The sequence below is a fragment of the Dipodomys spectabilis genome, unplaced genomic scaffold (genome assembly GCF_019054845.1).
Source record: "Dipodomys spectabilis isolate Male_0828 unplaced genomic scaffold, ASM1905484v1 ptg000147l, whole genome shotgun sequence".
Taxonomy (NCBI): Eukaryota; Metazoa; Chordata; class Mammalia; order Rodentia; family Heteromyidae; genus Dipodomys; species Dipodomys spectabilis.
The window spans coordinates 9,003,623-9,029,639 of record NW_024870824.1 but is presented as its reverse complement, the minus strand read 5'-3'; the positions used below and the strand labels follow the sequence as shown (position 1 = coordinate 9,029,639).

Below are 26,017 nucleotides of genomic sequence, written 5' to 3'. Positions count from 1 at the left end.
TATACTTGATTTTTGCTAGCCTGGGGAGAAAAGTCTGAGACACTCTTATCTCCAGTTAAACACCAAAAAAGCTGGAAGTGGCGCTGTGGCTCAAGGGGTAGAATGTTGTTAGTCTTGAGCAAAAAGCTCAAGGACAGCGCCCAGACTCTGAGTTAGGCCCCAGGATAGGCACAAGAAAAAAGAAGAAAGAAAGAAAGCAGAGGTTAGCTTACGAGTGGGTGTTATCATGAAGCTAGAGGCCCAAGTAGTTGGTTACTCTGGTAACAGAAGGAAAGCAAAGCTCTTTGCTTTTGTCTACTATCATAGTTAAGAGGGCAGTTAGTGGCCACTCAGAGGCTCTGAGAGCAATTCACAGCTGTGCCTCACTTTAGAGTGTGTGTGTGTGTGGTGTGCTTTAAGCCCTTCGGTGCAGAAGTAAATTTTGCCTTGTGGAGTTCAAGGAGTATCCCTATTTTTTTTTTCTAACAGGAACTCCGAGAATGTATACTAAGTCTAACTACAGTGAGGTAGCAGCCTTGACCCACTTGCCTTTACCTGGGTCAGAGAGCCACTGGGCTCTGGCAGTCCTGGGTAGGAAAAAGATGGAGCAGCTCATCTGAGGCAGAGCCCCCAAAAGAGACTTAGCTATACTGCCTGGGCTCTTCTGGGTTTCTCTGAAAATAATTTAGCTCTTACTCCTTTTTTCCTTAGTCACCCTTTTTAACCAATCCAATAAGTTTCTGTTGCAAACCCTGCATACTGTTCTCTCTGTAGACCCTCTGTTGAATGCTGGGATAAAGAGAAATAATATGTAGGTCCATGTGAGACTACAGTCTACCTAGTCTCATGATAATAGGTTTCTTCCAAGCTGGGAATGTAGCTCAGGGGCAGAGGTAGAATATTTGCGGCATGTTTGGGAGCCTGGATTCAATTCTCAATACAGGGAGAGAGAAAGATAGAGACAGTGGCAGAGAGATACTTTCATTTGGTTATGTGAAATTTACCTCAATAATAAAGAATCTTAAAGCTACTCAACTATATGCTTTACAGTTATCAAAATGATAAAATTTGGGCCAGGAGCTACCTTGGCAGTCAGGAACACAACAGTTGCTCAATGATGTTTGATGATTTTAGTTGCTATGTGAAACTTTTTGTTGCTGTTGTTTGGTGGAAGGGTTTTTTTGTTGTTGTTGTTGTTGTTTATTTTTGGCGCTACTGAAGTTTGAACTCAGGACTTCACATTTGCTAGGCCAACACTCTACTAACTTGAGCCACTTCCCAGTCATTTCTTGTTTTTCACTCCAGTGGGAGGGGCTTAACAGTTATCCACCCTTGAGATTTTTTTTTTTTTTTTGCAAACATTTTTTTGGTGTCCAAGAGTCACTTTTTTCAAATATCCCCCATCCTCCAGGATAAGTGTCTTTATCACATCCTTGCTCAGTTCCCAGACAAAACTAATTATTTGGGCAAGCAGACAGAATCAGAAGAAGAGAGCTGTTCTTTCACCCTTCACCCTCTTTTTTCTTTTTACAAAATTTTGTGATTTATGAGGGATTATAAGGTTTAAAGGGGGAAAAGAGATGTGCTATTCTTTAATACAGGGTTTATCTCTAAATTCCTGGTTCCAGTTTCCCATGCCTTATTTTCCCTAATCTAACCTGCTTCAAATCCACAATCCTCTAATCTCTGCCTCTGGAGAAGCTGGGATTATAGGCATGAGCCATTATGTCTAGCCTTAACTGTTTTAAAGGTAGTGCTAAAGAAGCCTTCTTTTGGTTGAAAGCAGAGGATTACAGAGAGCGTGGATTCAAATCCCAGACTAACCACCTTTGTATCCCTTTCTGTGTAGGTCTTGTTCAAAGTACTTTAGAGTAACCATGCCTCTCATAGGGTTGTTTCTAAGGCCCAAGTGCGTGAAGTATCTGGAATGGTCTTTAGGACACAGGAAGTACTCAACAAATGTCAGCTGCTATAATGAGGGTGGTAATCTCAACTTGGCCATTTTCACCAATATTTACCACACTAGCTTTCTGTCTCACCTCTTGTGCTGCAGATACCAGGTTTTGATAGGAAAAGAGCCACTGTCTTTAGATCACGCTAATGACCAAATGAGAAAGCTTGCTGGGGAAATAACTCAGTGGTAGAAGGCTAGTATGTGCAAGGGCCAGGGTTCAATTCTCAACCCTGCAATTACAAAAATAAAAAATTAGAAACATCAAATGAGGAAGCTGCTTGTGAAATTCTAAGAAAGCTCCAGCAACATCTTTTTTGACTTTTATCACTATCAAAAGCAAAGTTCCCAGGGAATAGATGCTATACAAAATAATTAGAATAGTTTCTGTTCCCTTTGGCTGCTTGTACAATTTAGCACATTTATTATAAGCTCTCTTTCTCAGTTATCCCATGCAAGACGATGGGTCTGTCCTGCCCCTCCCCTACCAGCAAGACTTCAGTATTCTATGATGTGCTAGAGACTTGGAAATAGGGGAAACATCCCATGCACAGCTGCTCTAAGCTCACAGATCCACCCTGTAGAGCCATCATGAGGTTTAGGAAACATCTCACCCACATCTCTAAACCTATCTCCTGCCCATGCTTAGGCTACACCTTTGATTTTTTTTAGATCATTGTTATAAAATAATTAAAATTATTTAGTATGATAGTGCATCCCAAAGGACAGGAAACCAAATGGTATCAAAAGGATATGCCATGACAAGAAAAACTTCTATGCTCCCGCTTTCAGATCCCTGTTGTCAAGGAGAGAAGCACCGTCCTTCCCCTTTTATCCTTCTGTGCAGATAGGTGTGTGTTTTTATTCTTACTGCCTCCCTTATGCATATTTTAGCATAAATTATTGCAACTATACTACGCTTTTTTTCTTTTACTTAATTATTGTGATAATCTTCATATATGTTTTATGGGACTGTGTTCTTTTTAATGGCTACATTTTATTCTGTTTTATAGGCCTAAAAACCTATCCGTTTCTGATGGGTTCCAATGTTGTTGTTGTTGTTGTTTTAACAAGCAAAGTCACAATGAATGGCTTTTCAGAAGGAAATAAGAATTCCAGCCAGGCGCAGGTGGCTCATGCCTGTAATCCCAGCCACTCAGGAGGCTGAGATCTGAGTACTGCAGTTTAAAAGCTAGCCCTGGCAAGAAAGTCCGTGAGATGCTTATCTCCAATTAGCCACAAAAGCCAGAAGTAGAGCTGTGACTCAAGTGGTAGAGTACTAATCTTGAACACAAAAGCTCTGGGATACTGCCCAGGCCCAGAGTTCAAGCCCCAGGACTGGCCAAAAATTTTAAAAAGGAATTTCGTTTCCAAAACATGTTTTGGGGAGTGTGGGGACACAGAAATGGAGTGAGCAAATGTAGTCGTTATAGTCAATGTATATTATGTAAAAAATTGACTATGCAACTTAAGGGTAGAGATGGGAGGGAGAAAGTAGGGAAGAATGAAGGAAAAGGTGACATTGACCAAGAAGCATCATATTTATAACCCGATTTATGGGAATTGTAACTCATTTGTACAACTACTTAATAATAACAATAATAATGATATGGTGGAGGAACTAAAAATGGAATATAATATTTGACTTGGATTATGTAAAATGGATAATGAATGATTTTAAGGATAAGCCTTCCCTGGTAACTAGCTATTTTAGCTAGTTACTGTAATTGTAACTCTGTAACTCCGTAACTCTGTAATTCTGTAACTCCACTTCTGCTGTTTTCTGAGCAATGAGAGCCCTAACCCAGCTGAACCATAACCACCCTTTGTTCTAGTCTCCTGCTTCCGGACAGCAAAACCTTGGTGGGAAACTTAAGGTGCGAATTCTTGTAACAATCATTGGCTAAAATCAACACCCAGCCTCCCCCTTTCTCTGCCCTAGCCCAAAATGCTTAAAAGCCGATGTAGGCTGGCAGTAGGGGCCGTTTCCTGGGATTCCTGACTCCAGGTGCGGTCCAGGCACATTAGCACTTTTTGCTCAATAAAATCTTTTACATTTTCACTGCAGACTGAGTGGTCTCATTGTCCCTCCCCACTACAATAATAATTTTAAAAGAAAAGCATTGCTACCTTAAGACAACAAATAATAATGTCAGTAATATATCTTATATGAAAGAGAAATTTAACACTCTTAAATGTAACTAAAATTTGAATACCTTTGAAAACTTTATTTGTATTGTAACTGAGTATTGTTATTGGAAAAATTCTCTCTGCTAGTTCTATCTTCCATATTAAATGCTTGTAACAGTTTCCTAATCATACAAAGGAAAAGGAAACCCCAAAATAAGGATATACAAAAAAAGATTAACTTTTGCTTTACCTTAAAATGCATATATTTTAGAAAGGTTTTTAATTTATATGAAATGAAAAATTCAGCAACATTTAAAGAGAAAAGCATTTACACACAAAAATAACAGATAGCCTAACATTCTTCTTCAAGTATATTATCCCTTGATGTGATAAATTTCATTAAAAATGGGTGTAATGAAAGTAATCTTTAAAATTAAGTAGATTGGGGGGACGGGAAGAATTCAATTTTCTTTGGTGAAAATTGGGCTTCCTCTCCCTTCCCTTTCCACTTTACCCCAGAGTTGATTATATATGTAAGACATATCTTAGATTTTTTTTCCTGTGACTTGTATTGATTTTTTTTCAGGATACTCTAAATGTCTTGTGTGCAGCTATTTTCAGTACATTCAAAATTTTGTCAGAGCAAATTTTCTTCCAAGGTAATTATAATGAACGCTTAAGTCACTTACATAGTAGCGCTTTGCTAAAAGTGCTGCCAAGTAAGGATGTGACCAATCTCTGATGGTCTGCTGCAAGTTGGGCTTTGAAGGAACAGCTAGAGAGACCGAGAATGAAAGGTACCCATCTTCCTACTCAGGAAAGTTTTTCTTGGCACAAGTCCTAAGTCATGAATTAGAAAATCTAACACTCAGTACACATGTTCTGAAAAACAGCCAATCAGCAATAACCTCAACCCCAGTAACTAGGCTGCAGAGTCAGAAAGACAGCCAATCCATGGCAGACCTGCTATATGTCAGCCAATCAGCAAGTGTCTAGCTGGTGCTGGAATTTCCAAAAGGGAATCAAAGGCAGCTTTACTCCTGTGTGGTGTTTACAGCTGGAAGTCCTTAAATCCCTCAACACTTCCTCTTCTGAAACCCTACCAGCTGCTAAAAGTAAAAAGTCAGTTTTAGGGTGTTGTGAAGATTTTGCTATAAAGTACAGTTTCTCTTAAAGGGAAATAGGAATTTTTCTTCTTTTACACCACATGCTACATTCAATTTAGTGCAACACTTCTAACATCTGGATTCTTCCTCCCCTACATACATCATTTATGATTTTATGAGTCCAGACTTGGGAGAGACAGATGCAAGAAGTGCTGTGAATTTAGCACATTATCTTTTATTCTTGCCGTGGTTTCTGTTATCTATGTTCATTTGTGTATATATAAATCTCCAAATGCCAAAAGAACAGGTGTAAATTTTCTAATGAATATTTATTAAATGAAGAAAAATTCATTTCAAAGTTCTTTGTGGTTTAATGGAATTTTTAATATAAAAATGGTGGGAAGTAAACTAGCACGTAAATTTAATCATAAACGAAATGTATGAGTTCCTCAATTAGTATGAAAGGAACTGGTAAATTCATCATCTTTTACAAAAATTCAGTCTAAATTTCTTTTCAGACTGGTATAGTGGTACAAATCTACTTGTCCCAGCACTTGGGAGGATAAGGCAGGAGGATTGCAAGTCCTGGTCAGCCTGGGATAGTACATAGCAAGGCTGTGTCTCAAAAAGAGAGAGGGGGCTGGGAATAGGAAGAAAAACAAGAAAGAGAAAGGGGAAGAAAAACTGTAGGAGAAATAGTTATAACGGCTTTCCACACCGTATATTGTCATGAGTCTTTCAGCTAAAATAAATGTTTGGATGTACTATCAGCAACATTTTCTTACAACAAAATTGCAAGTCCATCTTCAGATGCTAGGATAAAAATCTACTGTCAAAAAATGGCAATAGCCAGGCACCGGTGGCTCACACCTGTAATCCTAGCTACACAGGAGGCTGAGATCTAAGGATCACAGTTCAAAGCCAGCCTGGACAGGAAAGTCTGTGAGACTCTTATCTCTAATTAACCACCAGAAAACCAGAAGTGGTGCTGTGGCTCAAGTGGTAGAGCACTCGCCTTGAGCTGAAGAGCTGAGGGACAGCACCCAGGCCCAGAGTTTAAGCCCCACGACTGACAAAATAAAATAAAATAAATAGCAATAGTTCCATTATTAAATATCTAAACCCCTTATTTTATATCATAGCCACAAATATAGAAACACCTTTTAATAACAAAAAATTCCCTTAATGTAGTGTTTATCTCCTGAAAAAGACTTATTTATAAGGCTTATAAATAGAATCCAGATGACCCTTCATTAGCAAATTTTTGCAGACATTTTCATTGTGTTAGCAGTTAATGAGACAATTATACGGCTTTTGTTGGATGTAATACAAGTAAACCTTTGGTGCATGCTTGCATAAAAGTACAAACAATGCTTTCTTAAAATTGAAGCAAAGTGGAAGGGCTGGGGGGGGGGGAGGAAGGAGTATAGTTGAGGAGGTGGGAGGGAAGGGATGGTAGGGGAAAAAACAAAGGAGGAGGCAACAGTGCTTGGTAAGAAATGTACTTATTACCTTGTTCATGTAACTAACACCTCTGTACAGTATTTTCACAATAAAAAACTTATTTAAGAAAAAGTTAATAAATAAAAAAAGAATCATTAGTTGTGATAAAATGATGATGAGTCTGAGAATCGCGGTTCAAAGCCAGCCCGGGCAGGAAAGTCCCTGAAACTCTTATCACCAATAAACCACCAGAAAACCAGAAGTGGTGCTATAGCTCAAGTGGTAGAGCGCTAGCCTTGAACTAAAGAACTAAGGGACAGAGCTCAGGCACAGAGTTGAAGGCCCATGGCCAACCAAAAAAAAAAAAATTATGATGAGGAAACAACTAATGTGATAAATTATTTGTAATCATTTGAAAACAAATCTAATAAATATTTGTGTATATAGTCTAAAATATTGAAGCAAAACATGAATGATTTTATGAAAGATGCCAGCAGTTGCCATATTCCCCACAATGTCACACAAATAGCACTGAATGCCTTCCATTAAACTGGGGCTTGGAATGTGGCTTAGTGGTAGAGTGCTTGCCTAGCATGCATGAAGCCCTGGATTCCATTCCTCAGTACCACATAAACAGGAAAGGCTGGTACTGGCTCTGAGGCTCAAGTGTTAGAGTTCTAGCCTTGAGCAAAAGAAACTCAGGGACAGTGCCCGGGTCCTGAGTTCAAGCCCCAGGACTAGCAAAAGAAAAAGTTATCAAACTAAAATTCTAAAAATGAAGAGCTCAGTTGCCAAGATAAAATAATCAAAAGCCCAGCTAACAGAAGTTGAAAAGAGGACATCAAGAGCTGAAGAAAGTGAGGGAAGGAGTGACACTGTCCAAAAAGAAATGTATTCATTCCCTGATTCATGTAACTGTAATCCTTCTTTACATCACCTTTATAACAACGTTTTTTTTTTTGTCGGTGTGGGGCCTGAACTCTGAGCCTGGGCGCTGTCCCTCAGCTCTTCAGCTCAAGGCTAGCACTCTACCACTTGAGCCAAAGTGCCACTTCCAGCTTTTTCTGCTTATGTGGTGCTGAGGAATCAAACCCAGGGCCTCATGCATGCAAGGCAAGGACCCTATCACTGAGCCACCTTCCCAGCCCTAAATTAAATTTTTTAAAAAGTTGAAGTTAAGCCCTGCATAGATGGTTCATGCCTGTAATCCTCATTACTCAGGAGGCTGAGGAAGGTGGTTCAAAGCTAGCCCAGACAGGAAAGACTGTGAGGCTTATCTCCAATTAATCACCAATAAGCCAGAAGTGAAGCTGTGGCTTAAGTGGTAGAGTGCTAGCTAGTACTTAGGGACAGTGCCCAGGCCCTGAGTTCAAGGTCCAGACCACCACAAACAAAAAGAAAAACAGTTGGAGATAAAGCAGAGGAATTTCATCAAGTCAAAACCATTTAGAGCCAGGTACTGGTGGCTCACACCTGTAATCCTAGCTACTCGGGAGGCTGAGATTCGAGAATGGCACATTTTGAAGCCAGCCTGGGCAGGAAAGTCTGTGAGACTCTGACCTCCAATTAACCACCAGAAAACTGGAAGTAGCTTGTGGCTCAAAGTTGTAGAGCACTAGCCTTGAGCAAAAAGAGCTCAGAGACAGTACCCAGGCCCATGTTCAAGCCCCATGAACCACCCCCTGCAAAAACAAAACAAAACTACTTAGAAAATACCAAGAAAGGGAAAGAGATGGACCTAGAACAAATCATGTTAAGTGAGGTAAGCCAAGCTCAGAAAGACAAATTGCTTATGTTTTCTCTGAGAAAGCTCAATCTAAAATACACTAGGACATGTTAAATAATACAGGAGTGAGTCTAGGCAATCACACACAGTGAGACCAAAGGAAGATATTCTCAGGGGAGGAACACAAAGGCCTATGTGCCTCTGATCACATAAAATAGCATTTGTCAAAATTAACTCCTGGAAATAGAAAAAAAGGATTTTTACTTTGTTGTTTTTCTTTTCTTGTCATGTTTGTTTATTTATCTGTGTTTGGTAGGGTAAGTGGGGGACACAGAAATGGAAGGACAAAGGATTAACAAATGAAGCAATGTGCTGAAAATGAACTATACAACTTGTGGATGGGGATGTGAGGGAAAAACTGGGAGAGCACTAGAGAAGGAGTGATATTGTCCAAAAGGAAACATGCTCTTTCTCTGACTTACATAGCGAGAGCCCCTCTGTACATCACCTTTATAATAATTTAAAAAACATTTACAAAAAGAAAGTATCAAGAGGACTTACAGGACCTCTCAGGTGCCATCCATCAAAAGAAGAAATAAAAATTAAAGGCATTAGGAGCCTAGTCAATAAAGTAATTTAAAACTTCTTTAATCTCGAGAAAGTCATCCTAGTGACAGAAGAACACCAAACAGGCAAGCTCAGAGAAGAAACACTCCTAGATGCATTATAGTTAAAACACTAAATATACAGAGTAAAGAGAGAATATTGAAAATCACAAAAGAGGAGACAAGTAACTTACAATGACAAGCCCATTAGAATAACAGCAGATTTCTCAGAATAAACACTAAACACTAAGAGGACATGGACAAACATGATTCAAACCCTGAGAGACAACTACCAATATATAGACTATTGTACCCAGAAAAGTAACCTTCATAACTTATGAAGAAATTAAAATGTACCAGGATAAATAAAAGCTAGAGAAATTAATGACTACTAAATTGCACTGCAACCAACACTTAAAGGAATCAATTTTAAAGGGTGCCAAATGCTTGACTTTTAAAACAATCTCCTGAATGAAGCCTACTTATTTCTTTTGTATTTTCAATGCCAATTTAATAACAAGATTGTCTAAACTGAAAAAAAAAAAGAATGCCATCTGAGTACACAACTGCTAAAAGAATAAAAGTTGAATGGCATCACTCCTTTTTGTCAGTGGGCAAAAGTTATTGAACAGAATACTCACTGTAACCCTGAAGAATAGGAAAGCAAATTATGCCAGGAAAGATGGAATTATGTACTTTAGCTGGTCAAATATAAAGAGCAATTCTCACAGTTGTATTGAGTACATGTTACAGTATATAGGCTCATAATGCTAACCTGAGTGTGATTTCTCATTAAAGAATATTCAAGCCCAAAGAACAAAGTAAGTTGGATGAGACCACTGCAGAATCCAATTAAATGTAAATCGAACAGACTATGACTGCAAGGGATTTTATAAGCAAATTCTGTAAAATAGTGAAGATGAATCTAGAAAAACTAAATAAATCTAAAAAGAGAGGTATGTGATTTGTTTGCGATTTACTTCAGATAAATAATGAATGTTTGTAATGTCCCAGAGAAGGTGATTCCAGAGAGGGCAGAAGAAAGCTTTTGTATCTTTAAAGTGACCCATCCCAGAAGATACATTCATCATTTCCACCATGTTCTACTGGCCGCACTGGTTGTCCCCAGCCATTGTGGGCTGGGACTATCTAAGAGGGTAAGACATTAGAGGCCAACTTCAGAGGCTCGCTATCACACCTAATTACTAAAATTCATTTAAAAAGTTAATTTCTAGAGCTTAGAGATCTGTAAGAGTATGTATGAGATGTTTACTGTTATTACTTTAGAAGCTCAAACAGTATAGGTACATTCTTTTCTTTATTTCCTTCTTTCTCTTTTACTTATCTTGTCTTTATTGGATCTCTTGTTGCAACACCAGGGGGCAGCAATAGAGAATTTTCCTGGCTGCTTACCAATGCCTTCTTACATAGCCAGAAAGGGGGTGTCACAAGAGTGTGTACACCCAGGGTAGTCCCTTTGTACAAATGAAGGGCTGTGTCTGTACCAGTCACGAGACTTCTGCTGAACCATCACAAAGTGCTCCATTTTGGGTCTGGGTAGAAATGCTTCAGCATCATCTAGAGTTCAGAGAGGCTTAAGTTGTATTTTATAAAGAGTTATATTTAACTGAACTCCTGACATAGAGATAAGGGAACTATGTTCTTTTGTAAGCCTGGGTAGGGGTTTGTGATCTCACCAACCCATAAAGCTTAGCAGAATTGGTGCTACGTAACTTCTCAGACTAGGTCATAAAGCCATTTTTGTCTCTCTGTATGTTTGCTTTTGGACCCCAGGCACCATTTATGAGAAAGCCCAGGGCATAAAAAGAGGCCACTTGGTGAACACCAATTGCCAGACGTGAGGGTCAATGAGCTTTCCTATCAGTTCAGTTCTAGACTTTGAGTCTTTATTTAAAGTTCCAGACATACGTACTTTGCCCTGTTTTTTTTTTTCTTTCTTTCTTTTTTTGTCAGTTGTGGGGCCTGAACTCTGGGCCTGGGCGCTGTCCCTCAGCTCTTCAGTTGTAGACCAGCGCTCTACCACCTGAGCCTCAGCCCCACTTCCAGCTTTTTCTGCTTATGTGGTGCTGAGGAATCCAACTGAGGACCTCATGCATGCAAGGCAAGCACTCTACAACTGAGCCACCTTCCCAGCCACGTGCCCTGGTTCTTTCTTTCTTTCTTTCTCATTCCTCCCTTCCTTCCTTCCCTCACTCTCTTTCTTGCTCTTCTTCCTTCCTTTTTCTTTCTTTCTCTTTCATTCATTCTTTTTTTTGTTAGATAAGGTGTCACCATGTGGCCTTCTGATTGTTGAAATTACAGGTGTGACCACTCATGCCTCTTTAAGCCATCTGAATTTCTAGCTCACAAAAATGATGGAGACAGAGCAAGTTTACCTAAAAGTGAAAGGAAAGCCACAAAAGTATTTAGACTCTCCATTCTGAGAGGGGCCACAAATATATATATATATATATATATACACACACACACACATATGCATATATACATATAAGCATATATATACATATACATAATATATATATAAATACACATAGTATGCGTGTGTATTTTGGTACTGGGGTTTGAATTCAGGGTCAAGGCACTGTTTCTTAGCTTTTTCATTAAAGGCTGGAGCTCTGCCACTTGAGTCACAGCTCACAGCTTTTAAAAAATGTATTTATTTTCCTGCTCACATTGGCTTTGAACCATGATCCTCAGATTTCAGCCTCCTGAGCAGTTTAGAATTACAGGTGTGAACCACTGGTTCCTAACCAGTCTAGGAGATTCGTATATCTGGGTTAGTTACACAGTTAGGTGAATAATGAATACGTTAACATATTTTGTTCTCTTTCTAGTTAGAGGAAATCTTGGAAGGATATTTTATTAACTATCACTTTGTAACAGATTATCCCTAAACTTAGTGGCTTACAACAATCATAATTTATAGGGATGCTCATATGTGTCACAGTGACCCATATTTAATAAACAGACCAGCCCCAATATTTCTGGGACTAATTAATACAACATTGCAACAGCAAGGATGATTAAATGTACCCGATGCCAAAATAAACTGTCCTTTTCCTAAAGTCAATTTAAGCCAAGCCCAACCCATTCTTTCACTATAAATACCCCTGATGTTAGAGCACTACTTATTGTATCTGTTATCAGATTTGCCCATACCCATGTTTGAGTTGTGTAATGTCCTTTCCTTGCTTTTGTGTTATTGATAAACTTCTTTGTCTCTACCTTGATGTGTGTGTTTGGTGTGCACACGCGCTGGTCCTTGGGTTGAAATTCAGGGCTTGGGCATTGTTCCTGAGAATTTTTGCTCCAAAGCTAGTGCTCTACCACTTGAGCCACAGCTTCACTTCTGGCTTATTGGTGCTTAATTGGAGATAAAGAGCCTCCCTGACTTGTCTGCCTGGGCTGGTTTTGAACCTCAATTTTTAGATTTCAGTCCCCTAAGTAGCTAGGATTCTAGGCATGAGCTTTTTTGGGGGGGGTCACAAATTTGGTATTCCAAGTAGGGAGGCCCCTTCCCTGGAACCTCATTGGTTCCATTAAGACCTTGAATCTCTGAACTCTATAAACCCAGTTCTCTGCATGTATAAAATGATCACAGCTGCCAACAGCACCAAAGCTCCAGGTAAAGCCTTGTATAATGCAAGATGTTACTGGTGACCACTCAAGTCTTTGCCACCATCAGAACTGATGGCTCCCAAATGTCCTCAGATGTCTGCTTCGCCTAACTGTTGATTTGGAAGAGAAAGATGGTCCATTTGTTGATAGTGTTCCAAACCACATCATAGCAGATGGGAGGTAACGCAGGCGATAGGTAAAACTATGGTTTTGACTTGGTATAGATGAAGCGATGAGTGAAGCCATTTGTACTCTTAGTCAAATTTATTTCTCTAAGCCTCAGTTTCCCAGACCAATAAAAATAATATAAAGTGGACTGGTGGCTCAAGTGGCAAAGTGCCAAATCCCTTTGTTCAGACCCCAGTAACACACACATACACACGCAAAAAAATAAGAGAGTAATAGAAAAGTAACCCCACCTCGCTGAGATTTAATGTTTGGTGATATAGGAAAGGTCAAATCTGTGACCTTTGGTGCACAACACAAACGCGGTATTACAGCGTCTCCACTTCTGTAAAGGAACAGCACAGCATACTCACAGAAAACAAGTTAGCACGTCCTCTACATTGTGAGCAATGGCGACTTCGGATGTGTGCACAGAGGCCTGCCTTTCTCTCTAGTATATACTGCTGCAAAATGTGCTCTTTCACACAAAGACCCCAGTTAGGGAAGTGGAGGAGTGACCCGAGTGAAGAGGGCCAGCCGTGCGTGCGTGCGTGCGTGCGTGCGTGCGTGCGCCAGGCCGTGCGTGCACGCTGGCCCCACACAACAGCAAAAATCCATTGCACTTCAATAACTGCACACCTACGTCCACAAGCGGCATTTAAACCAGCAAGCTTCGGGGGGGGGGGGAGGGGGTGGCAGGCCCGGAGCCTCACAGAGCCATTCTGCCCTTGCCATGGCCCCAGGCCTGGAGACTTCTTTTCCTTCCTCCAAACGCTCTGGCCCTTCGCGTCGCCCTCCACGGCACAGCAACAGCCTCCGACCCCGCCTCCCGCGGGCCAGGGCCCGGCGCGGCCGGTTCCCTCTCGCCCTCTCGGGGCGGGAGGAGGTGGTGGCTGCCGGAGACGACCGGCCGACGCCGGCGGGGGTCCAGGCCGCTGAGTCAGCCCGGCGGGCGGCGTGCGCACCGCGTGACTCGCGGCCACGTGATCCGTGATCACGTGACCTTGCAGGGTGGGGCGGGGCCGCCGCCGCTTTCGCTGTTGCAGCCGCCGAAGGCGTTCGCGTAAGTGAGGAGCGGAGCGGGAGAGCGGGGGGTGTCCCGGACGGCGTCCCCGGGCCCCGGCACCCCAGGACTGGACCCCGGCAGTCCGTTCTCGCCCCTCCCTGGGCGGGTGCTAGGGTGGATGTGATCATAATCGGGGAGAGGGAAACGCCGGACCCCCCCCCCCCCGACGGCCGCGCAGGCCGCCTCCGCTCTGGGCCTCCCACCCTTGGCGACCACAGTGCTGTGGGTCCGGACGCCCACCTCCCGGAGCGAGCACCCTTTCTCTTGGTTGTGCTTTGGAGGAAACTGAAAATCCGAAAGGATTCGCCTAGCCGAGCAGGCGGTGAGATCACCCCATTCTAATACCGGGAGAGGACACACCTCCCCAGGCAGAGCTGCCTCTCCTACCTGCTTCTGCGGCCCGAGACGGCCCTGGGGCTCCTCCACTCTGAGGGGTGGAAGGGGTGAAGGGTGCGGAGAGCCCATCCTAACAGCCGTTAGTAAACCGCTTGGTTTACGTGCATTCTTCACTGTACCCCCGAGTTAGACCGGGGAGATAGTACTGTCTCCCCTTTGACATAGGAGGAAACTGGCCAAGAGGGTCCCTGAGAACTCTGGTGCTGCTCTTGAGGTCCTCGAGCTAGTAAATGGGGATGCTGAGATTACCACCCAGGTCTGTTCCACAGTAGTGCCTCCTGGTGGTGATGGGGCCTCTCGGCCTCAGTTCTTAGTTCCTCTGTGAGCTGAAAGACAAGGCCTTTCCCTTGTCCATTTGGGAAAGAGATTGTTGCTGCCCCTCCTTACCATTGATTCTTTTTATCAGGACAAGATGAAGCTCATCATCCTGGAAAACTATTTGCAGGCCAGCGAGTGGGCAGCCAAATACATCAGGAACCGCATTATCCAGTTTCATCCAGGGCCAGACAAGTACTTCACCCTGGGTCTCCCCACTGGTATGTCATGGTGTGGAGGGGGTGCTGTGAATAGGAGTAGAGAGAGTAGGCATAAGTGGAGTTTAAGGGGCTAAGGGGATTTGAAAGAAGGGTTTCAGGTAGTAGGAGACAACAGCAGGGTCCTTCCTGGGAAGGAACTAGGCTTCCTTTATGTGTTGGTTTAATTGCTGCCTATTCCACTGGAATCATGGGACAGATGGCATCTTGGTTAGACAGGAAAAATTGATTTTTAGGTTATATCTCTGGCCTCATCATCCAGAGTTTTTTAAAAGAATTAGCCTTGTGCCTTAAAATACTCATTTTGTGAAATCAATTATTCTCTCCTCATTGTGTATTTTGAGGAATACTTGCTAAGCACTATTCTTGGAAGACTTGAGGTGACAGTCACTCAAATAATTTTCTATATGGTTTAATTAAGCACAAAAAATAAGTGAAAAAACAGTCCCAGTTTCTTCTGGAAAAGGCCAGAATGTTGCATTTATAGGAGCATGTTTTGGACCTAGTGTCTCCTGGTAAATGTTCTGAATAAATTCACAGGTGGATGGATTTGCACCAGTGATCTTAACTGTCCCATCCACTACAGACTTGACATTTTTTCAGTAAGTGATTAACCAGTAAATGTTTTATGCCTCACTGCTACAACTCCTCAACTCTGCTTTTGTAGCAGTGAAAGTAACCACAGATAATATATAAATGAATGAGTATAGCTCTGTGCCAATAAAAATTTACGGACACCAGGGTTTGAACTCACAAGATTTTTTGGTTTTTTGTTTTATTTTTTTTGGGGGGGGTCCAGTCATGGGGCCTGAACTCTGGGCATGGGCACTGTCCCTCAGCTCTTCAGCTCAAAGCTAGCACTCTACCACTTGAGCCACAGTGCCACTTCCGGCTTTTTTCTTTTTGCTTATGTGGTGCTGAGGAATCGAACCCAGGGCCTCATGAATGCAAGGCAAGCACTCTACCACTGAGCCACCTTCCCAGTCCCCTCACATACAAGTTTTATTTCATAAAATATTCTTTTGATTTTTAAAAACTAAAGTTGTAAAACTAAACAACTCATGAGCTTTACAGAAACCAGGAACAGGCTCATTTAGCCAAAGTTTGTTTAGCTCTGTACCAGAAAGAGGCTTGCAGGAGCATTGACTTCCTGTACTTGTAAACCCACCAGTGTCTTGGCTGCATAAACAGAGTTTCTCCTAACTAGAGCCACCCAACTTTCACCCTGTCAGAGTTGGGTTCTACTGTAACTACTCCTTACTTCCCATTGGCAGAATCAGATATAAGCTCCTCAGAGAGGCTCTTCAAGACCCAGCTTCTCCCTGTCACTCAGGCTTCAGCCTGCAGAGCTAGAATTGTTTGCTTCTGTTAGATGTAGCTCCAAGGAATAGGAACATGGTTCTGGATAGAAAGCACAGAAACCAACCAGCTGAGTTAAGCAGAAAAGTAGTTCATTGTGGGGAGCTCACAGAATTTGTGGGAAAGCTGTTTGGGAAATGGAAGAAAAGGAAGGAGTAAATTGTCCAGCTTAGGCATGGCTAGGGTCTCATCACAGGGACTGGCTGGGTTTTTTGGGGGGGGGGGGGGGGGTGGAGCGGCACTAGCTACCACCTTCACACATTCAATAGAGATTTATTAAGTGGTGTCTGTAAGCTATACAGTTATTGACTTTGGAGATAAAGCAACAAACAAAGGGTATAAATCCTGCCTTCAAAAGCTTCAATTACATTGGGAGTGACACAATAAACAAGATGATTGATAAAAATCTGAGTTTGTTAGATGGTTGTAAGATAGAAAAGGAAACATGAATCAGGAAAGAAGGTAAGATATGTTGGTGTCAGGGAAAGTCTCTCCAAAAATGATACTTAAGGTAAGACCTGAGAGGTGAGGTAGACATGCAGACACTTAAAGGAAGAAGATTACTGGTAGAGAGGAAAAACAGGTGCAAAGGCCCTGAGATGAAGTGCCCAGTGCAAGATCAGGAGAGCAGAGGGATAATCAGAGACCCAATTACAGGGTATATCACTAAGGACTGGTTATTAGAGAATGAAATGAAAAGCTCTTGATAGGTTTTGAAAAGAGGAGTGACATGGTCTTACTTGAACAGGTTTGTTTTTTTTCCTTCCATTAAAAAAATGTATATTTGAGGGGCTGGGAAGGTGGCTCAGTGGTAGAGCACTTGCCTTGCATGCATGAGGCCCTGGGTTCAATTCCTTAGCACCACATAAGCAAAAAGCCAGAAGTGGTACTGTGGCTCAAGTGGTAGAGCGCTAGCCTTGAGCTGAAGAGCTGAGGGACAGTGCCCAGGCCCAGAGTTCAGGCCCCACGACCAGACCCCCCCCCCCCCCCAAAAAAAATGTATATTTGGAAAAATTGAACTAACGGTGTAATACCATTCACCTAGATTTACCAATTTTTTCTATGGTTTTCTTTTTCCCTGATTCATAGGCTATCTGTACATGCATAATTTTTTTAAACCACTGAAAAGTTCTGACATTTTTACCTCTCTATATCTTTCAACACTTATCTCCTGAGAATGAAAGCATTGTCTAACCATCATAGACCTAAGAATAGGTATACCATCTCCTTCTACAATACCATCTATAAGCTATATTCAAAAATTTTCCTGCAGGGTACCAGTGGCTCACACCTGTAATCCTAGCTACTCAGGAGGCTGAGATCTGAGGATCTCGGTTCAAAGCCAGCCTGGGCAGGAAAGTTCATGAGACTCTTATCTTCAATTAACCACCAGAAAACTAGAAGTGATGCTGTGGCTCAAATGGTAGAGTGCTACCCTTGAGCTGAAGAGCTCAGAGAAAGCGCTCAGTTCACAGTTCAAGCCCCAAGCCCCATGACCGACAAAAAAAAAAATGTCCTTATTCCCCCATTTATCATTTATGGATAGTTACTTTTTAAGCTAATCCAATATCCAGTCAGTCAGGGTCCTTGCATCTTGAACTTTTTGTTTTGTTTTGTTGTGTTAGGGCCCTGTGAATGCTAGACAGGTACTTTACCACTTAGACCCACCTCCATCTATTTTTTTTTGGGGGGGGGGAGGTTTATGGGGCTTGACCTCAGGGCCTGAACACTGTCCCTGAGCACTTTTTTTTTTTTTTGCTCAAGGCTGCACTCTACCACTTTGAGCTACAGTTCTACTTCTGTTTTTGTGTGTGTGTGTGGGGGGGGGTTGTTTTGTTTTTTGTTTTTAAGGTAGTTAATTGGAGATAAGAGTCTCAGGGCCTTTCCTGCCCAGGTGGCTTCAAACCAAGCTCCTCATATCTCAGCCTCCTAAGTAGCTAGGATTGCAGGCATGAGCCATCAGCGCCCAGCTAGTCTTTTAATCTACTGTGATGCCTTCTGTATGTCCTATGGTATTCACTTGCTAAGGGACTCACCTCAGGAATTGGTTTGGGATGTCTTTCCTGATCCCTGAAGTATAGGGTAATCCCATCATTGGGGATAGTCTTGCTCTTTGTCCCCATTTCTAGACAACAGTACCTTCTAGGGTGCCTGCGATCTCTCTTCTGAACCCCCATCCATGGCCCTGTGCCCTAGCACTTTGTTGCTCAAAGAATATCATGTCAGTAGTTAAGTCTGATGTTCATTCACATACTGATCAGAGTGATTTCAGTCATCAGTATGTCAAGCATTGGGGAATTGGCAGCAAGACAGACACAGCCCTGCCCTGGGGCACAGGTAAGTAGTCTGGGACATAGTAGATATTGTACAAGCAAGTAGCAGATGAGTGTCAGTTGGAATTGAAGTATGGGGAAGGACTGCAGGCCTGACAAGTTCTCTGTGTGGAGCAGCCCCAACTTACTCCTGGCATTACAGAAGCTTGGTGCTAAAGAGGCATTCGTGGCTGTGGTGGTGTTTATAGCTAAGGTCTTTCTTACAGGGAGCACCCCACTTGGCTGTTACAAGAAACTAATTGAGTACTATAAGAATGGAGACCTGTCCTTTAAATATGTGAAGACCTTCAATATGGACGAGTATGTGGGTGAGTATCTTTAGTCTAGCTGTCAAGGAGGAATGGATATGTCACAGAGAGCCAGTGATTGGTGGTGATAGGCTCAGTTATCAATACCTATCTCTTCCAGCCTTGGTTCATACAGTTGTAAGATAGGGCTAATAAAACTGTCCTTATGGATTGTAAGCATTAAATGAGATGGACCTGAGAGCATTTTGTAAGTAATGAACCTTTAGTGAATCTAAAGTACCTCCTTCCCCTCTACCTGCCCTGCTCACCAAATTTTTTTCCCTGGTACAAAGTTTTGAACTCAGGGACCCTCACACTTGCTCACATTGGCTGCTTGGCTTGCTTAGACGGTGATCTACAGCTTGAGTCATGCCTCTGGCCCAACTTTTTTGCTGGTTAATTGGAGATAAAGTCTTTTGGACTTCTCTACACAGCTGGCCTCAAACCACCCCCCCCTGGATCTCAGTTTCCTGAGTAGCTAAAATCACAAATATGGGCCCCCAGTTCCCTGCTTCCATTTCTTTCTGGCCATATTCTTATAAATGGAGCTCTCCCTGGGTGTGTCTTCAGGGTCTGGATCTGAATTTTCTCTCCAGTATGCATCCATTAGCTCTACTTTTTGCCATGTATACTTGGAGGGGCACTGAGACTCCTAGACTTTCTGCTGCTGAAATTCTAGTTTTCTGTCACTTCATTCTGTCCCCCAATCATTTTTAATGGCCTCAGTTTTAACATACATTTCTCAAAATTGTTGTAAAATACATATAAATATCAGATTTACTAAATCAAAGGGTGTGGTTTGTGAGGTACTCAAGAAGCTGAGGCAGGAGGATCACTTAAACTAGGCGATCAAGACCAGCTTGAACAACATAACAAAACTTGTCGCTCAAAGAAAAAAAAAAGACCCATTTTTATATATACAGCTCATTAATTTTAGGTACATTCATTCACATTGTTGTACTAGCTAAGCTGCAGAATTTTCATCTTGTAAAGACTATAAACATCAACCCACAGCTCTCTATCTTTTCTTCCTGGGCTCTGGAAACTACCATTTTATGTTTCCATGAATTTGACTCCTCTCTGTACCTCATAAAAGTGGAATCATGAAGTATTTAATTTTTTGTGACCACTTCTTTCACTTAATATAATGACTTCCGAGGCTGGGAAGGTGGCTCAGTGGTAGAGTGCTTGCCTTGCATACATGAAGCCCTGGGTTCGATTCCTCAGCACCACATAAGCAGAAAAAGCTGGAAGTGGTGCTGTGGCTCCAGTGGTAGAGCACTAGTCTTGAGCTGAAGAGCTGAGGGACTGAGGGACAGTGCCCAGGCCCAGAGGTCAGGCCCCACAACCAAAAAAAAAAAAAAAAAAATGACTTCAGGGTGCATGCATATTGTAATATTTGTCAGAATTTCATTTTAAGACTGGTTTTAAATTTTCTGAGTATTTACTATTCAAACTCAAACTTTAACATTCTTTTTCTTTGTGCCTGAAAAGTCCATTGATAAGTACTGAGATAGTTGTTCTCAGCCACTTAATATTTTAAGCTGGGATTCAGCTTGAGTGCAGTACAACTGTAAGTGAATGTTGAGTGCAGTACAACTGTAAGTGAATGGTGAGATGAGAGGCACCCACATCTCTCACCAGTTAATGTATATAGTCCACTGAGTCAGCTATATTAGGCCCATTGTATTAGCTACTTTCCCTGAAGGGTCTGGTGTTACCCCAAGTGGCCAGGCCACCTCCAAAAGCCAAGAGTGTGCCAAGCCTCCAGCCTGTGGTCATTCCCTTGTGAGGAGGCGATAGAATGAGACTTCCAGGATCTAGGGGTTAGGTCTTCCAGCCCAGGTCTGTGGTAACAGGGTGGCTGTAACTGATTAGACACTCATTGATACCCTCTCAGCCTACCTTACACGGCTAGGGGTCAGATGGCTAGTGCCTAAAGATCCCTGATATCAGTCCCCTGATTGTCCTTGTGGGTTGACTTGGTGTCCTACTTGTGAAATGGACTCTAGTTCAGCTTTGATTTGACTGAGTGTCCTATGGCCTCTAGGCCTTCCTCGAGAGCACCCAGAGAGCTACCACTCCTTCATGTGGAACAACTTCTTCAAGCACATTGACATCCAACCAGAAAACACCCACATTCTGGATGGGAATGCTGCAGACTTGCAGGCTGAATGTGATGCCTTTGAGAAGAAGATCAATGCTGCAGGGGGTATTGAGCTGTTTGTCGGAGGTGAGCTTGGTGCTGTCCTGCATATGACCAGGACAAGACTTGAGGACAGGCATGCATGGGAAGAACAAGACACTACCATATCTGCATGTGCCCTCTGCTTCTGACACTGGGGTCATCTAACACCATGTGGGGGCAGGGAACGCAGAGAAACTGGGTGCTCTGGGTTCCTATCCTGGCTCTGCAGCTCAGGAACTATAAGTGTGAACTTTCTGAACTTTAATACTTTGTGGATTTGAACTCTGAGATTCTGTACTCTCTACTCTTAAGGCTTTACCGATTAGTCAATATAACATTTAAAACATTTTAAATCATGGACCTCATGTCATTCCAGAAGGTTCTATAGAGCCTCTTGCATGCTATCAGTAGCCAGCTGAAGCACAGTTTCTCTGTATTATGACTCTCCAAGATCATCTAGCCAGGAGCAGTGGTGAGTAGTCAGGAACCCATAGTGTTGACTTCTCAGATTTAGGCTGCCAGGTCTGGGTTTGTTGCTGCCTGGGGAGCCACCCATGGAGGTGTTTAGTTGGATAACCTTTCTTTTTTGTTTGTTTTTTTGGTGCCATTTCTGGGGCTTGAAACTCAGGGCCTGGGTGCTATCCCTGATTTTTTTTCCTTAAGGCTAGCATTCTACCACTTGAGCCACAGCTCAACTTACAGGTATTTCCTGGTTAATTGGAGATGTCTCCGGACTTTCCTGCCCAGGCTAGCTTCAAACTACTATATTCAGATCTCAGCCTCCTGAGTAGCTAGAATTACAAGCATGAGGGACTGGTGCCCAGCACACTAGGGCAAAGGAGTATAGGAACTTGCATAGTCTAAGATCATATAAACGTGGCAGCCATGCCTTGGTATTTGTGTGTGTTTTATTCATTGCAACTCTATCCCAAGAATAGGATCCCAACTCCAAGTTTGAAAGACAAAAAACTTATACTTCCCAGCAGACTAGGGAGGCAGAAACAGCTTGAGTGCTCCTTGGTTTTTTGAGTGATAGCAAGTTAACAATATCAGGTAGAAGCAGTTGGGAGGGGGCAGATCATGTGCTGAAGGTGTAACTATCTTCGAGTACAAAAGAGAAAAGACCATTTTTAGGAATTTTTTTTCTTCAACATTAGTTGGAAAGATGTTCTCTTATAAATTTCACATGGCTGCTCTGCCTGTCTCTCTGCAGGTATCGGGCCCGATGGACACATTGCCTTCAATGAACCGGGCTCCAGTCTAGTGTCTAGGACTCGTGTGAAGACACTGGCCATGGACACCATCCTGGCCAATGCTAGGTTCTTTGATGGTGATCTTGCCAAGGTGCCCACTATGGCCCTGACAGTGGGTGTGGGCACTGTCATGGATGCTAGAGAGGTAAGAGTATGAGGGTATTAGCCTTTATGAAGTTGGGGATGGGTATCTTTTGTTTGTAATTTTAATTATACAGGTACCTCCTAAAATACATTCTTACTGAAAATGAAGAAACTGTAAGAAAGGCTAAAATTCCACCAAGTTGTACCATACAAGCCTTCTGCCTTGGGAAATAACCATTATTTCTAGGGTGAGGTAAATCCTCTGCACAATTTTCCACTGCAGTCTCTCTGGCCTCTGCTATGTGCCAGAGAGGAGCACAGCACCACTAATGTGAATTTATGTACTGGGAGGTGCCCTCTATCTTTATAAGTGGTCACTATTTGAAAGGATGCCCTACCTACAACCCAGAGATGCTGTGGTTACCATCCTTGTGCTCAAGGGTGGTAAATGTGTGAGGTGTGGTTATATTAGGTCTTAATTTGAACTTAGGAAATTGTCACCTAGAAAAATGGATATCATTTCAATATAAGTTTTTTGTAGCTCCAGTGTCTTTACTCCTTCTGCTTAAATTTTAGAAGCATTTTCTTCTTGCTTTCTGAGGCATATTCAGGTATTTTACCTTCATATTTCTTTGCTTAAGTCTGTAAATAAGTATCTAAATCAGGGAAAAGTTCTTTATAAAGGGAGCTTTTGTGAAATGAGCACTGGCACCCAGATTTCCATCAGGTAACCTTGAATCAGTACCTTAGAGGCTGCTCTACTTGTTGTTTGTAAAGACAGTGATTTAGGAACCATCTTTATCTGGGGAAGTAAAGGAAACTTTCCAACATGAGCTCTGATTTGTTGAGACATTCTGACCTAATAATAGTAGAAATTTTTTTTAGGCTCACTCTCCAGCAGTTAACATTCTTGATACTTTAACTGTTAGAGAAAACTCTGCTTTTGGTTTATGGAAACAGAAAACCACACCAAGGCACTTTAGCACATTAAATGCTCTGAACTGACAGGGTTTACCTTAACTGGCAGCCTTGCTGAGATTCAGCCTTAGGATTCACAGATAACAACCACATTGCTTCTGAAGACTGCTGAAGGCTCCCCTGCCTCCCAGACTGAAGTGGGTACTTAGCTGTTGGGAGAAAAAGTTTGGCCTGGAAGCACGGGTTACTGTTAGGAGTCCCCATTTCCTTGACCCAAAACTTTGGGGAAATGATGCTGTTTACCTCTGGTTATTTGTGTGATAAAGTATATGGAACAAGCACCAAACACAGGATGTTGCAGGATAACCACTTACGTGACACTAAAACAGTAATCTGTACCACTAGGTGGTATGCCTGTACTAGAATTGAAGTAAGGACTTTTCCTTTATGGGCTTGTTTTCTGATCCCCAGGTGATGATCCTCATCACAGGTGCTCACAAGGCATTTGCTCTGTACAAGGCCATTGAGGAGGGAGTGAACCATATGTGGACTGTGTCTGCCTTCCAGCAGCATCCCCGCTCTGTGTTTGTATGTGATGAGGATGCCACCTTGGAGCTAAAAGTGAAGACTGTCAAGTATTTCAAAGGTGAGGGGGCAGGTATGGCAAGTTCAGGTGTTCTAGGAGGATTGACTTGTAGCCCTGGCTGGCCTCAACCTCAAAATCCTCCTACCATAGCCTCCCAAGTGCTAGAATTAACAGGTGATAGAAGCAGTCTATCACTGTAGCCACAACCCCAGCCACTGGATGTTACTGTTGAGAATGGCAAAACTCTTTCCCTTACATTAACTACTTTTTGGTATCTTCTTTTTTTTAGGTTTAATGCTTGTTCATAATAAATTGGTGGACCCTCTGTACAGTATCAAGGAGAAAGAAATTGAGAAAAGCCAGCCTTCTAAGAAACTGTACAGCGATTAGCCTGCATTGGAAACTAGTATCAAGTACCTCATAGGGACAGGCAGGTTCTTCTGAAAATTGTCTTTCAAATGGAATTCTTAATTCAGAATGTTTTCCACAGATAAATACATGACCTTATGGTTCTTGTCTGTGAGACGTGGAGCCTAGTCAGGGAGTTTAGCTATAGTGAAAATGACTTGTTTGTAACTTAATTAGAAAAAAAAAAAATCTATGAAAAGTGTATTCCATCATGTTAGTGTCTGCCACACCTAAGTTAGTTTTTTTAGCTTTTGATCTGCCTCAGCCAGTTTTCACAAGTACAACACACTCCCATCAGGAATTTCTTTCTACATGTGCACTTGTGGGCAGGATTCAGGGGCTTGTGTATTTTGGAGTAAGTTCTTTGAAGGACTGTGAGTGCTCCTCTTGAGCAGGCCTGCTCTTTAGTTAAGATTTGTTCCAGATTAAGGAACAAACTCTTTCAGTACCCTAATTGTATACAAGGAAGCTGTCCCTCCGGTGAGTACCCAGTACTGCAGGAAGAATGTTGTTCCTTGTTCCCTTTCCCTGACTGGTTCTTTCTGTTCTGCTCTCACAGCTGGCCTTCCCACAATCTAGGAGGCCTCTGTGGGGGAGCATTTGGGTAGGCGAGGAAAAGCCTTCAAGGTACCCAACCATCACACCAAACAGTTTTTCTTCCTATGGATCCTGGGACACTTTCCCCACAGATTTGTGTTTTGTTAAAGGTCTCCTTTGTAGTTATCAGTAAGAGGAGATGTAATGGAGCAACACACTGCCACGGTTTCAGTATTCAGCCAGGGTGACAGGCTGGCAAGCAGTTGGCTGAACACAAGTGCCATGCTCGCCTTTCCTGCTTCCTATAGAGTTGAGTGCCAAGGCCACACTCCAAATGCTTCTATTATTGTTTCTCCACTTAAAGTATCCCATGCCTTTTCAGGTCCATATTGTGTGGACCTTTCTGAATGTCAGGAAATACAACCTTCCTTCAGCCCTTGTTCCTAACATGGTTCACTGCTCTGCCTTCCTTTTACCCTGTAAGTCTTTGTGGAGTGGTTGCTGCCTCCTCTCTGTTTTTGTGCCTGTTTGAAGCTACTGCTGCCTATTTCTAGGAAAGGTTTTTCCAGGCCTCTCTAAGTACTGTTTGGTACCAGCATTTTGTCGTTAGCTTTTATACACAATTGTGATGTTCTGTGTTAAACTAATGGTTTCAATGAGTTTGTTTACAAGGTGAAATTTTGTATTAAATTCAGTATTTTCAAATGAAATGTCATGTGTGGGTTCCCACTCTCAGAGTGTGGAAGACTGTCTTCTGAAAACATCTATTTTGGAAATAGCCAGTGAGAAAAGCGTCTCACTCCATCCTTAAAAGACCTTGCAAGAAGGTGACAGGGATACCAACCATTTGTTGATCTCTCCTTCAACCATCAGGATAAAAAAAGACTTTCTACAAAAGAAGCACCTATGTGGGAAAAGGTGGGAATGAACAGATGAGCAATAAATTGTGATGTTTTGGCTATACTTGTAATCTGAACAGGGATATAGCTGTGGAAAGAATAAGTCAAGGTGTGGGCATGTAGCTCAGTGGTAGAGTGCTTGCCTAGTATTCACAAGGCCTGGTTGTCTCCCCAGCGTTGTAATAATACCAGTAATAATAATTGCAAATTTCAGTTGTTTAAAATCAATGCAGTAGAGTATCTTGAGTCAAAATAACCAATTATAAGGTACAAGTAAGGAGATGGGAAATTTTAACTTTTAACTTTTTAATTTTTAAAATAATAATTATTATTTTGTTGGTGGTGGTGATGGTGGTGGTCATCATGGGGCCTGAACTCAGCCTGGGCGCTGTCCCTCAGCTCTTCAGCTCAAAGCTAGTGCTCTAC

General features: G+C 42.3%; 1 protein-coding gene and 1 long non-coding RNA gene across 2 annotated transcripts; one reads left to right on the top strand and one right to left on the bottom strand.

The window, feature by feature from the left end:
- Window positions 1–1,281: 1,281 nt before the first annotated feature.
- Window positions 1,282–14,697, bottom strand: LOC122118100. Its single transcript, XR_006149287.1, has 4 exons — window positions 14,616–14,697; window positions 13,743–13,747; window positions 5,144–5,146; window positions 1,282–1,293 (listed from the first exon to the last, which is right to left on the bottom strand). It is a non-coding gene; the product is annotated as an uncharacterized LOC122118100 (long non-coding RNA).
- Window positions 14,619–25,402, top strand: Gnpda1 (glucosamine-6-phosphate deaminase 1). Its single transcript, XM_042691977.1, has 6 exons — window positions 14,619–14,742; window positions 18,638–18,739; window positions 20,769–20,951; window positions 22,120–22,304; window positions 23,633–23,807; window positions 24,037–25,402. Exons 1-6 carry the CDS (start codon window positions 14,619–14,621, stop codon window positions 24,135–24,137), a joined length of 870 nt encoding a protein of 289 aa, XP_042547911.1. The 3' UTR covers window positions 24,138–25,402.
- The last annotated feature ends 615 nt before the right edge of the window (window positions 25,403–26,017 follow it).